Source organism: Mixophyes fleayi, chromosome 5 (assembly GCF_038048845.1).
Source record: "Mixophyes fleayi isolate aMixFle1 chromosome 5, aMixFle1.hap1, whole genome shotgun sequence".
NCBI lineage: Eukaryota > Metazoa > Chordata > Amphibia > Anura > Limnodynastidae > Mixophyes > Mixophyes fleayi.
Genome location: NC_134406.1, coordinates 98,048,826 through 98,063,437, shown reverse-complemented (window position 1 = coordinate 98,063,437; position 14,612 = coordinate 98,048,826). Strand labels below are relative to the sequence as shown.

At 37.2% G+C, this 14,612-nt stretch overlaps 1 protein-coding gene across 1 annotated transcript in view; it reads left to right on the top strand.

The window, feature by feature from the left end:
- Positions 1–14,390, top strand: part of BMPER (BMP binding endothelial regulator) — a 165,269-nt gene extending 150,879 nt beyond the window's left edge. Inside the window, exons 14-15 of the mRNA XM_075211287.1 lie at positions 1,850–1,980; positions 13,545–14,390. Coding sequence (XP_075067388.1) covers positions 1,850–1,980; positions 13,545–13,726 — 313 coding nt within the window. The 3' untranslated portion in view covers positions 13,727–14,390. The remainder of the gene's footprint in view (positions 1–1,849; positions 1,981–13,544) is intronic.
- The last annotated feature ends 222 nt before the right edge of the window (positions 14,391–14,612 follow it).

Sequence of the window (14,612 nt, the reverse complement as noted above, 5' to 3'; positions counted from 1 at the left end):
TGTGATGTCCATAGCTCATTTCTATTTTAATGTATTCGCTAAAAGCTCATAGCAGTATTGCTGAAGTATTTTCAGTTACATGAGTATAACGATACTGTGATTATTTTTCTTTATATACTGAAATGAAAAAAGGAAGGAAATGAAAACTTAAACAATAAAACCACCTGCAGCCAAAGATTACATATATTTGATACTGGTAGTTTGCTGTTCTTTCCCCCCAGAAGAACATTAATGTTTTTTTCCCATCAAACTTCATGAAAACACCCTGGGATTATCTAATGGCAAAGTGCTAAATACAAGTATGCCGTAACATAGCAACAAATTAAACATTTGCTTTCATTGTCTAACATGTACTCGGACAGTGATGAATGACCCGATACGCTGCAAGGGCCACGTGTGCAGCCCTCCAACTTTCAAAAGGGCCACACATTACCCTTAATTTCAATAATAAAAAACAGTCCCCCTCAAATTAGTTATCCCAAACTGACACCAAAACATCCATCACAAAATGCCCCGACATGCCCTCAGACCCTCACTTAGCATAAAATAACCCTGACATACCACTGAGACCTTTCCACATGTCCCCCACATACCACTCAGACTTCTCCACATGTCCCCTACATATCATTCAGACCTTTCCACATGTCCCCCACATAACAGTCAGACCTTTCCACATGTCCCCTACATATCATTCAGACTTCTCCACATGTCCCCCACATACCATTTAGACCTTTCCACATGTCTCCTACATATCACTCAGACCTTTCCACATGTCCTACACATAACAATCAGACTTCTCCACATGTCCCCCACATACCACTCAGACTTCTCCACATGTCCCCCACATATCACTCAGACTTCTCCACATGTCCCTCACATACCACTCAGACCTCTCCACATGTCCCTCACATACCACTCAGACCTCTCCATATGTCCCCCACATACCACTCAGACTTCTCCACATGTCCCCCACATACCACTCAGACCTTTCCACATGTCTCCCACATACCACTCAGAACTTTCCACGTGTCCCCCACATACCATTCAGACCTCTCCACATGTCCCCCATTTACCAGTTGAGGTTGCCAGGTAAAAAGGCTTGGAACATCAGCGTGGATGGCAATTTAAAAAAATTAAAATGAACATGGCCATTGCACATCAAGGGTTGTTATCCTATTTGGTAGTAATGAGGGTGACGATGATGTACATGATAATTCTTATGAGACTGAGGTTGCACCTGATGAAAATTGTGAACCCTAAACTAGAGATTCTCAGTCATCATCACTTAATGTTTGCTGTCAGTGTCAAGTATTAGAGAGAAGGAAAAAGGTGCAACATGGCATATCCAGAGATCCTTTGACTTAGACACACACTTTGCAAAAGTCATAGCTTAGAATTGATGCCTCTCAAATTTGTTGAATCTGCTCATTATAGGAATGAAATGCCTTGTGCAGAACTGAGATAGTGTGTGCCTAGTCTCTGTTATTTTTCAAACAAACCTGTTAGCACTTTGAAATCTGACATTAAAAATACTTTTTGTCACCCTGCCTAGGTTTTTTCTGCTTACACAAGGATTGTAGAGGGCTTATAGGTAGTGGGCACAGCGAATCGGTGCAAGTCAAAGAGAATTGTGTTTTGCAAACAGAATAAAAAATGAATAGTGTCATGATTAGCAAATGTTAAACAACAAACAAACTCAACTCAACTCATCAATATCTTGTTACACTCTGGGCTACAGACACTTGTACAACCACTTTGTGCCTTCACTGTATCTAGGGAAATGTTGAAATGTCATTGCGTTGTACAAAATTGTTCTTTATCTTGATTTTTATTTTCCTTCTCTTTTTAGATCATGTGTGACAGACATGTGTGAATGCCCAGTGCATAAAAATTGCTACTGTGAATCATTAATTGCGTATGCCAGAGCCTGTCTAAGAGAAGGTGTCAAAGTTCACTGGAAGCCAGAAAATAACTGTGCAGGTATGTTCATCAGCTGCAGCAATATTTTATATTATATTGAATATATTAGTGTTTATTCATTAAATGCAAATACCACACAATTATGCAGTACAATATACAGAGATGATATTGCTGACATATTGCATAAAATTACATATTATGCAGCACTGTACAATAGGCAGATGCTTTTACCAACATATTGCACACAATGTAAAATGACATTAAAAATCTAAGGATGTCCTAATAGCATTTTTGCATATTGAAACAGGAAAATTATTGCAACATATTTATACTTTCAATTAGAGTGAGACTAATACATTAAGCTGCAAGGTTATTCCAGCGATTGCCCAATTGCCCAATAGTAATTAGTGGATTTCAGGTACCAAATGTAAAATGCAGAAGGGGAAATATACGTTATTTTTAAATTTCATCTTATTTAAATGTAAAATGTATTGGACAGATATTATTCTCTATAGAAAACCTTATTTTTTAGGAAATAAGAGTTGTGTAAATAATATATTATTTGTAAAACGAACCCATATTTCATCATAATATTCTTGAGACTTGAATTCATTTTTGACAATATTTACCTTCTTGGTGTAAGATGCCTGATAATCAGGGCCGTCTTTCCCATTGGGCACGCTGGGCAGGTGCCCGGGGGCCCTGCAGCCCAGGGGGGCCCTCCGGAGGCAGGAAAAAAAAAACCCTGCAAAAAAAAAGAAGAAAATACTTACCGTGCTGTCAGCTGGCGATCCGGCTCCCTCCCTGGTCTCCTCCTCCATCGCGCTGGCATTGCATGTCGGGCGGGACATCATCACGCCCGCCCAACATCCATTGCGGAGTGCGATGGAGGAGGAGACCAGGGAGGGAGCCGGATCGCCAGCTGACAGCACGGTAAGTATTTTCTTCTTTTTTTGCAGGGTTTTTTTTTTTCCTACCTCCGGATGGCCCATATATATAATCATTTTATTTATTTTTTGTATATATAGGGGCCCCGTTGCACTGCTGTGCTCGGGAGCCCAAGAGGTTCTTAAGAGGGCCCTGCTGATAATAGGGTAACATGCAAAAAGAATATGACTGTGCCATAAAACCTAATTCTATTTTCTCGATGTACACAACATATAAATTGTTGTGCGTTTTTAGGTGTTTATTCCGAAAAATAGACCTTGTAATATAGTTATATAGGTAACCATTCGTGTGTGTGTGTGTATATATATATATATATATATATATATATATATATATTTTTACAACTGATGGCCTGGGGCTTTCCAGCAGACCTGGCATCTGTAATTTTTTCATTTTGCAACGGGAGCTCCTGCAGTCAGGAGCTAGTGTGTGTTGTCTGTTAAGGTTTACAGGAGGAGTAGGAGGAAAAGGGAAAGTACGGCGCTGAGAAAAAGGTACCGAGTATTAGGGCAGACAAACAATATCAGTCAGGCCATGGCCACAACTCTCCCAGAACCATATTGTTGCAGTGTTGGTGGTGATGTTTTGTTTCTGTTGCTGTGTGGATGTAGTATTCTGGTATCGGTTTACCTTGATGCCGCTCTCATTTGTTCTGTGAGTTTTTGTTCCTGGGTGTATCCATCGAGTAGAGACTGATGTTGGTTCAGTTTAAAATTCTTTCTTTAGCTCAAATCCTAGTATTAGTAGAGTCCTGTGGAGAGAGAGAGAGTGGGGAGGGAGTGAGAGTTACTTTGTTGATATGTCCTTAGCTCTTAATTTAAAAGGAATTGTTATAGCTCTCTTGAATGTGATATTTTGCTGTTAATAGCTCTGGTGAGTAGGTCAGAATGCCCAGGGAAAATCAGGTGTATTGTGTCAAAAGCTCTCAGTATGTTAATAGATTGGCGGTTTAAGTGTATAAAGTTCTGAATGCCTGTGAATCTTGGGTGAAGTAGAACAGCTCTTTTATTATCTAGCTCTTGGATGTTATAGCTTATAAAAATAAATAAAAGTTAGTACTAACCAGTAAAAAATAGATAAAGATAAATAAATAGGATTGATAAATAAAATAAATGAAAAATAAAAAAACTATAAATTTAAAAAATTAAAAAAGTAAGAATATAAATAAAAATAAAAATAAATGTAACAAAATGAATAAATAAAATAAGAATGAATATAAAATAGATATGAAAAAATAAAAACACAAGTAAAATCAGATTAAATAGAAATAAGAATATATAAAAATAAGATGAACTTAAATGAAAACATAAATGAATAAAATTAAATGAAAAGCAAAATAAATAAATAACAATTGATGTTTAATGCTCTATGGGCATGTGGCTGTAACCGATGTCTCTATGCGGGTAGGTGTTTGTGTTTTGAGTGTATGTTATGGATGGGTGTGTTGGGGTAAAGTAGGCAGGATGGAGTGGGTGAGTCAGATGGGAAGTGTGTAGAGTGTGAAGTGTGGATGAGATGGAATTGGTGTATGTGCTGCAAATATTACTCTGAGAAGAGCAGTTTTGTCAGTAGTACTTAATATGCACTTCAGTGCTATTCTATGTAGTGACTAAAGAGATTTGTGTTCAACAAAAGACTCAGAACGCGTGCATTAGGCTGGAATAGAGACCGAGAGTTGCTCTCCAGGCAGCACCGCAGCAAACACCAGCCACGAGATGTCCACGGTGTCGGACAGTATCACGATCTTCCCTGAGAAAGAGCGGTCACAGATGCCTGTGTGCAAAGGCTGAACTTTCATGGAAATATGGTGCCAATCCATCAGCCAACTCCCCCAGGTGTAGTAGGTGCCAGGTAGGTAAGTTGGACAGAAATCCTGGCAGCATTAGAGGGAAAAAGCCACCAAAAATTTCATTGGGCACCGGAGGTCATTTAAAAAATGTTTTGTTTTTTACAAATGTAAATTCTCCTAATACATCTGGATTAAAATAATTAATGGAATTATAAACCACAGTGTGGCCTTAATTCTCTGAGCAAAAGTCATGCCACATTAGTTTCATGTTTTTTTATTTCACAATTATGGAGTATTCGGGAATGCTGTTTGGAGGTCCTCATATACAACAATATATTAGTATAGAGCATAGTTAAGAAAACAATTTTTTATCAATCTGCAACATTATGCATTCTCCCCGACTTTGTTCTGCTCACTTTTATTTGGCAAATTGAATAGCAATCTATACCAGTGGGACTTGCCTCCAGCAACCACCCTTAATCTAAACTGATTCCCATCGAATGTCAGGTAAATTTCCTACTAGTTTCAAAATGTTTTATTAATAATTCTTATATATTTTAACAAAATAAAAATAATAAGTTTGTAATAAATTCCCCAACAACAAGCGATGAACCGATACATTTAAAATGAAAGATGATAAATTTTAGTTTGAACACAAAAGTGTAAACACCATTCACTAATATGTTGCTTGGATAAAAAAATCAGCATTATCAAACTGGATGTGCCAAAAAGATTTTGATCCATGTCCAAACCACATACCCTGTAATACTCATTAAATGTATGTAAGATGTTTCATATTGTTCACATATTGTAAATCACAACCATATAGCACTTTAATATCATGCATATCAATTTATATTTTAAAAACAAAGAGAAAGGGACAGGTATTATATGAATAACAGACATATTCTTGAACATGTAATTGCTATATTTAATTTTTACCACTGGAGGGCAGAGAATAGTCACAAAACTGAATACATTCAGTAATTCACTAGTATTATTTACTACAGATGTTTGGTTACAACTATGTTTCCTTGATAAATCTTGTGGGCATTATAATGTTAGGAGTTACACAGTATACTGTATATGCATGTATTTCTTTCAGTCTTTTTTGATGATTCAATCGGCATTAAGCATATGCAAAGGCATATCTATGTTATATATAACTTCAGAAAGGTACGAGTTACATCTTTACAAAAATGTGGACACTGTTAATGATATTGACATTATGCATATTACGTTAGCTTAGTCAGATACATTGCTAATGTCAAAAAAACAGGATATTTCAGAGTGATGTTCATCAGAATAATATGCAGAGATGGTATGCTCCAAAGCCCCACTTTAACTTTATATTTCTTTATTGCATTCAAATAATGGGGAGTCTTACTGTGAAAAAGGTGATGGCCGTTTTTATTTTTGCTGTTACAGATGAGTCATGTGATAAACCTTTTTACTTACGTCTACTGCCAGCTTAAAATTTAAATGATAGTCTAAATGGCTGGTAGAATACATGTATTTCTTATATACATATAAATTTTCGGACCTGGAAGTTTACTGCAATGCAGCATTGGGGTGAAGGAGTAAAAGAGGCGTAGTATGGAAAATGCAGGTTTGGGGGCACTACTTTCTTCTAATACTGGATAACCAGTAGAGGAATCTGTCTCTATCCTATGGAAACCAAAATATACTGTTTACAGTCCAAATTAGGAGGTCAATGTTGGGGAGACGGTTCTCACCAGGAACCGCCGCAAGGTGGTTTGGTCTTTGATGCGTCTTTCCCACAGGTCGCGGCCCCTACTAAGAGCACCAGGCGAAACCCAAAGGGGAATATACAGAGATGGTCAACAATGGCAAACAACACGAGGAGGAGAGAAGTTGAGGTCGACAGGTTATCACTGCAAAGATGGAGAAGCACACAAGGAAGTGTCAGCTCTGCAGACAACAGGTTACCACTGAAATAGCAAAGAAATACTCTGTAAAGAGTCTGATCTGCGAACAACAGGTTACCACTGGAATGGCAGCAAGTACACTGGGAAGTGTCAGCTCTGCAGTCAACAGGTTACCACTTGAATGGCGGCAAGTGCATTGTGAAGTGTCAGCTTTGCAGTCAGCAGGTTACCATTGGAATGGTGCAAGTGCACTGTAAAGTGTCAGCTCTGCAGTCAGCAGGTTTACACTGGAATGGTGGCGAAATAATCTGAAGAGTGTCAGCTCTGTGGACATCAGGTTGTAATAGGATGCAATCCACCCGAAGAGAGAACTCACAGCAGGAGAAATGGAGCCAACGTCTAGCACCTAAGAGGTAACTAAAAGAACAGGCTCCAAACATCAGGGGGAGGTGCCTTTTGAATTTTGGAGTCAAAATGTATCAGCCAATCGAAGGGGACAAGGGGGAATGAACATACACAGACCCGAAACAAAGATGGCGGCGGCCGGAATGGAGTGAACAGTCGGCGGTACCAGGTAAGAGCGCCTGGGATTGGGTGTGCAGCCCGATTGCCCGAAGTGTGACAGACACTCTGGACAAAACTGTAACAACAAAAATGGTCTTCACATTTTTCACAGTAAGGCTCCAGGTCATTTCAGATGAAATCATGTTATATACAGTCACAGTGAATTCAGCCAAATGGTCAGTTAAAGCAAAGTACATGTTATCGCACATTGGTAACAGAAGAAAGTGTTCACTGCAACTACAGACATGCAGACATGATGTTTCAGATTGAAGATTCCTTAATAATAGCTTGTACGCAACTGGATCCCTACAATATATTATGTAGTAGATTATTTCTATGCAAAAATTATTTATTTATTTGTAAATGATTATTGCTTGTTCTCCTCTGTCGGCTAAGTTTAAGGCACCTATTGCTAATACAGCAGCTTCTGAGTGACTCACTCCTCCCTCCGCAGTCATTCTAAAATGGCAAAGAGCTGGTGATGCATCTCTAACAGTATAGTTGTGTAGATGCAGCTGACTTAAATAAATGTGTTGTGATGTATTCTTTTAAATGAGTAGTAAAATCTAGATGGCTGTCCTTTATGGACACCTTGTTCCAAATCTATAAACACTTAAAATGCTTATTCTGTTCCATAGCTTTGCTTATATATCAGTCTGTTCAAAATTACTAAGCACATGAACCGTTTTGTAGGAATACCAGAACAAAAAAAGCCTTGATTTTCTCAAAAGTGATTTTAAAGAAATTAATTGTTTTTCTCTAGCTTGCCAAAAAATAATTTATTATACCGATCCAACAATAGTGTAATGCCAGCATGATAATTTATATTTGGCAGAAAGATTAATGCACATAATAAATACCACTGGCTTATGACCAACCCTTTTAAATTGCAGCATTGCCTACACACTTTGAATTATAGCTACAGTTTAACATATACAAGTCTCTAAATATAAAGGAATTGCAAAATAATCTAGTATATTATAAAGCATAGCCACATATTAGCTATGACTTTTTTTAAGTGTCATTTGTTTCATTTAATATAGCTAAGCCCATTTCCTACATGTTGGCGTATTTATGCTTTTTTAGACTAGGATTAGTCAGGGACAATTCTAGTAAAAAAAAAATATAAAAATGAGCAGACGCTCTTTAATAGTAGTGTGGGTGAGAGCGGATAAAAGTCATGTCATACATTGTCATATATCACATCTCTTAAAATATCACAAATATGATGCTCAATTTACCTCATGGATGGCACAGTCCTATTCACCAGAGTATGCAATTTATGAAGGAATAAAGAAATTGATGAAAAAAATAAGGAACGAAAACATGCGTCAAGCAATGAATTAACCACATATATGCATACTTGTCACCAGTCCAATTTTTGGATTGGGGTATGGTACTTTGGACAGATCAAGGCATAACCTAGCTTGGGCACATTTTTCCCGTCTGCAGTTTCAGGACATGTGGATATGGCCCGGAAGTGAGAAGCCGGTTAGCGGAGTTTAGCCGCGATCGCGCCACGCTCCCAAGCAGTGTAGTTTCCTATGATATTATTTATGACATATATAGCGGGTATTTAATTGTCAGCGTTAACGCTGAAAAACGAGCGCTCAAAAAATATTACCATTTATACGGTAATATTGCGCGCGAAAAGCGTTAATACGGTAGTTTACTTGCGGAATTTCAGCTCGCCGCTCAGGGGGCTGCGAGCTGAAATTCCACGAGTAATTACCGTATTAACGGTAAGATTTTTTGAGCGCTCATTTGTTAGCGTTAATGCTAACAATTGAATACGCCCCATAGACGCTTATCTAAGAAACTAAAAAATGAGAATCTAAGAGTAGCTCTATGGGACCATTTAACGCTCAGCACCAATATATGATGATAAGAGCGCAGTGCCCAGAAGGGAGTTTTGCTGCCAATTAACATTATTATAGGTGAGACAACTCAGTGCCGAGCGTTAGTGAATTTTGACACTAATAGATATATCTTTAAAGAGACTCATTTGTGGCACTGATTGGTCTCTCTTTATACATTATATCATTGCTACATAGGATCTGAGTGTGTCATATAAATTTGCAAGGCTAATGGGCAACCAAATAAGTGCCATGCAAATAGACCTTATGGCCAAGGAATACTTTTTTCCTACGATAAAACTACTTGATACTCTAATGGTCTCATGACTTAGAAATCTAATAGCGCATACAATCATAAGAACTTCAATAACTTTACTTTGGAAGTGGACGCAGTATAATAATGTATGAGAGTTGACACAATGTATCAATGAACATGTGAAATATATATAAAAACATTTTTTTGTTTCCTCAAATAAAGTGATACAGTGTCCATATTAATGGATATCTTTCCCATGCAATCATAATATTAGTTGCTATAACAACTCACTAACCGGCCTCCCGGAAGGGTTCTCTATTTTTATCCTTATCACTTATTTTTCATTCTTTATTACTTTTCTTTATTTTAAAATCATATCGCCGACTCTATTGATACCTGGTTATCTGATTTTAATATAACTCTCAATAAAGTTTGTTTTTATATCTTCCAAAGGACTGGAGTACCTCATTAACCAACTCTTCCTAGGTGATCCTTTTTCACCACTCGTGTTATTTAGTGACTGCGCTACTTACCCAGATCCTGGACAGTGACATAATCCTCTCCTGTGAAAACCATTGATAAACATAGGGACAAACCTGTACAACACTTGGCAGCTACCCGCTTACAAATTGCTGCAGATTGGAAATCCTCATCCCCTCCATGCATCCAGGCGGTGATCTCTCTGGTGTGGTATATAGTGTCGATGGTGTACATCACAAGCGCTTTAAAGGATAAGGTTTTAAACTTTCATAAGACATGGGATTCATGGTACACAGTTTATCACAGTCCATTACCTGGTACTAGTTGAGCCACTCCCTCACTTCGGGACATTTAAGTATTTTTTTCTTTTCTTCTTTCTCCCAAAGTATTGTCTCTTTTACCCCATGGATATATGTCCATCTAAGGCGGTGCAGATCATCCCGCCCTAGATGGACATATATCTTCTCTTCCCTTACCACCCCCTTTCCCTTCCCTGGTCCCTTCCCCTTTACTACATTTATACGGAAATATCCAACAACATTGTACTTTTCCCAGCCGGGATTCCAGGATTTGATACAGTTCCAGGCATTACCTGTCAGACACCAGTTTACTGTATTTCACTATTGCAATAAGTTATTTTGGAACATGCTTCCTACTACAAATATATTTAGTAGCACATTTATAGACTCTATTTTCTAGCTATATAAATTATATGCAATAATGTCATTTTTATTTAGAAGTCCAAAATCTAATGCCAATTGTTTTTCACTTTATGTTCCTGTTGTTTTCGAAAATACACAGATTTAAAAAAAAGGATATTCTAGAGAATGAGTGATGCAAGGCTATAAATGGTACTTTTCCTAAATGTGTGAGCTAATTCCTTAAAAGAAAATGTAGTTTTTAAAGCTCTTTATATAGTTGAAAGTAGTGTCAATACCAGCTAAAATGTTAATTAATGCCCCCGTTCCGTTTTTTGTGTTATGCAAGTTATAAATCATTTAAGCAACTGGAAAAGTCTGAACTTTTTTTCTTGGAATCTTTACCTCATATTACAAGTAATACATTTATTTATACTTGCTGTGCATGTCTTCCCACAATTGGTTTTCAATTTCCTCGACAGGACGCTTTGCAATCAGAAACCAAAAACAGATACAAAGGGGATTAGAATGGTTAGGTCAGCTAAGGAGAAGATAATGGAACATAAGTGGGGTAATAAATACATCTGCAGATTGGGTGACTTATAGAAAGACGCGTGCAACTGGTCAGGCCACTCGAGAGCTTTTCTTAAGGATTTTTATGGTTTGTTGTATTTGGCTATGCAACGGCATTTTTCATTGCTGGAAGGTGTTAATTTTAGTGGAATTGAGTAACAGCTCGTGCTTAAGACTGCCAGTGGTTCCTTTCGCCTCCTTTTTTAACAGGACTAAGAAGCTTTTTTCACATCTGCCTGATCGCACATACACAGCTACGAACATCTGTCTTCTTCAAGCCTTTACTTCCTTTTCACCACATCCGACTTTCTTCTGACAGCTGAGACACAGCAGCTTGAAGAATCCTCATTACTGTGACAAAAAAATAAATAAACCACAACTGGGTGAGGCATAGCCGTGATGGATTCAATATTCCTTTTTATTTCTCTCATTCAAGTGTGCAAACACTTTCAACACATGTTATTCCATTGGCACACAACAGCCCAGCAAAATCCTGATACCAATTTAAAGAAATACAAACTTGCATATTCCTTGTGCTTTGGATTGTGGATCCTGTTCGTTTTTCAGTGACTATTTAGCCTCCCAAATGACTATTTACCTCTAACATTGGATAAAACAAGGGCTCATTATTTCCACTTTCACCTATGGAATGTATAGCGTAAGCCGTAACATGTACCTGGCTCTTATACACATGTATCTTATGATTAGGTGTAAGAGTGGTGCTTCAATTTTAACGTACATATTTTTCTTTTGTTATTACATTTGTAATTATTGCAGTCACACCAGTACCCTATTTTTGTTCGATTTGCATTAAGGATGAAGCTGAGGTTTAAAAATTCTACCAGGGAATAGAAGAATATCCCCTGAAGCATTTAGATATAAATATTCTGTGACTGCCTAAGTAAAACTTTGATATCAGCAACTATAAATGAACTTGCACACGTATAGAATTTGAACGTTGCAGATGCTCTGGTCTTTCTTTCTAATAATAGTCCTGTTCCAAACAGATGAAATGACATAGCTAGGTTGAATTTTGAGTTAATGGTAAATGATGTGGCTGCGACAAAAATAATTATTTTCTACATTATAAAGTTCAGTGACAGTTTCTGTGCAAATAAGAAATTGATGACATTGTAAAAGTAACCTACACAGATGAGTAGTTACATCATTGCAGCCTCTGCCCTCAGTAAATCACACTTTCAAATGTCTCATTTGCTTTGGCCATTTTATATATTAACCTCTTGCAGCTACTTCAACTATTCAGCATTTCCCTGCTGTGCTCTTTGGCAGAGTGCCTGAGTAGCACTGTATTCTTTATGATGCCCTGATGACTTTTAAATTTAAGGAACAAGAGTATTCAAAACATGTTGACATAGAAGCATTTTATTACTCAGAACTTATATCATCTCACCAGAAAAGTTATTGTTGCCAGAGTTTTTTTTCATCTGCGTAGTGGTGGTGTCATAAGCCTAAATTTAAACCTGACACTTAAATTAGTTTACATATAAGACTTGTAAATCAAATGATATGTTGAACATAAATAATTCTGCTTTTTGGTCTTTGCCATGTATAAATCATAACTAATATTGAAATGAACTTCCATCACTAAGATAAAACTGACCCTTAGATACAAAGTTACACAGTAAGTTGAAAAAACATAGAAGATTGTCAAGTACAAACTTTTCTGCATTTTAACTGTGTAACTACTTATATCAAGAAACATTATGGGATATTAATAGTAATAACGGAATACATTGGGAATTTTTTATTTTTAAAGCAAAATAGTTTAAGTGTATTTAGTGCAAATAACAACTGAGACATATCACACACTATGGGGGGGAATACAATTCATCCGCAACTAACGCAGCGTTAAAACTCATACTGTTAATACAGTAATTTTAAGCCTGCTTTCTGCTTGCGGCTCCCTGAGCCGCAAGCAAAAAGATGGCGTTGAAATTACCGTATTAACGGTAATTACGCGCACTATTACTGTAATGTCGGTAATAGTGCGCAGGCCACGTTGCTTTTTATAATAACGCGGCCTATTGAATTACCCCCAATGTTGGGTCATGTTCAAGCCACATGTGGGAGTGCCACATAGTCCTTTGGAAGCAGTAAGCTGGCCCAACCACAGTCCCCTCCCCTAAGAGGATCTTTGAATTGTTGTGTGCATCAGTGGCAGGTGCATGTGGCAGTGTCAGGTGGTAAACAGAACATACCTCCCTAATTCCCGTCAGTTGGGACAAAGGCGCCAACTGGCTGGCCAGTACCCTCGAATCGGGACTATCTCACTTGAATCGGGACAGTTGGGATGTATGGTTAAAGTGGTCACACTTGGAGCCATATGTAGATGTACTTTCAGTGTTGTAAATAACTTCACATTATATTGTTGCTAGTTTGTGAGGCATTAGTTCATTTTACTCTTGTAATGAAAGGACGACATACTATTAAAAACAATTTTCAGGGACACTTTCTGATTGGGTAAGTAAATCTGAGATACATTGTAGTATATCATATTACATTTTTAACCTGTAATAAGTAAATTATTCCTGTAATGAATGCTTGTTAGATCCTTCTGTACCTGGGGAAATGTTATGTTAATGTTAATGGCAATATATTGTTTTCTTCCAGCAATCCAATGTAAACATGGAGCAGTATATGACACCTGTGGTCCCGGATGCCTTAAGACATGTGAAAACTGGAATGAAATTGGTCCGTGCAGTAGACCTTGTGTGGCTGGCTGTCACTGCCCTGCCAATTTAGTACTTCACAGAGGAAAATGCATCAAACCAGCACTCTGTCCACAGCGGTGACACAAATCTTTCATCAAGAACTATTAATGCTGATGGTTTTTTTTTCAAAGCTATCAGCCAATGAAGGACTCAACTGTTTGAACACAGAACTTGTAAAATTATTACATGCTGACACATTCACACACATGGACGCAAGCAACTAATATAAATATGATATATATATATATAAATATAAATACAAAATTATACATCATTTATATAAGCAAAGAAAGTCAATTTATTATATGTATATTTTTTGCTATAAGGTTTATGTATTATTTTTTAGGTTTTTATCCTTTAAACTATTTGAAAAATTGTATAAATAAAACAGATGTTTCTAATTTAATATGGTGGCATGAGAAAATGTACTAGCTTGCTTTGCCATTTCTTAAGCTCTACATTTTTTTTTTAAATACTTTTTGTGGCAGGAACCTATGCCAAACTGTATTTATTTCATTCAGATTGAATTTACAGTTGAAGTGGAAACATGCACTACTGAAGACATAAGATTTGCCTAGGACTTTCTCATGTATAGAAAGTAAAATATACAATTTACTAGCTGACTACTGGTTGGTGACAGAATCTAATGAGCATGAGCTTTATGCAGTCTATAGGTAATGAAGTATATTATTTAAAGAGATAAGGTGTTTGGTATGCAGAACATGCATTAAGGATTAAAGAATCACTAAACCTCAAAATTGAAAGGAAAAATACATTGCTTTGTGTTAACTTTACTGCAGTAAAGTATTACCTCCCTGCTTCAGACAGTTAAAGCTCCTCCCACATCTTTAAGAGGCACATACTTGCCGACTTTGTGACTATGTCCTCTGGGAGATCCTGGAGGACAGGTCATGTGACAGCATTACCATAGTTCCTTCCCCACTATAAAATGACAAAATTCACGGGA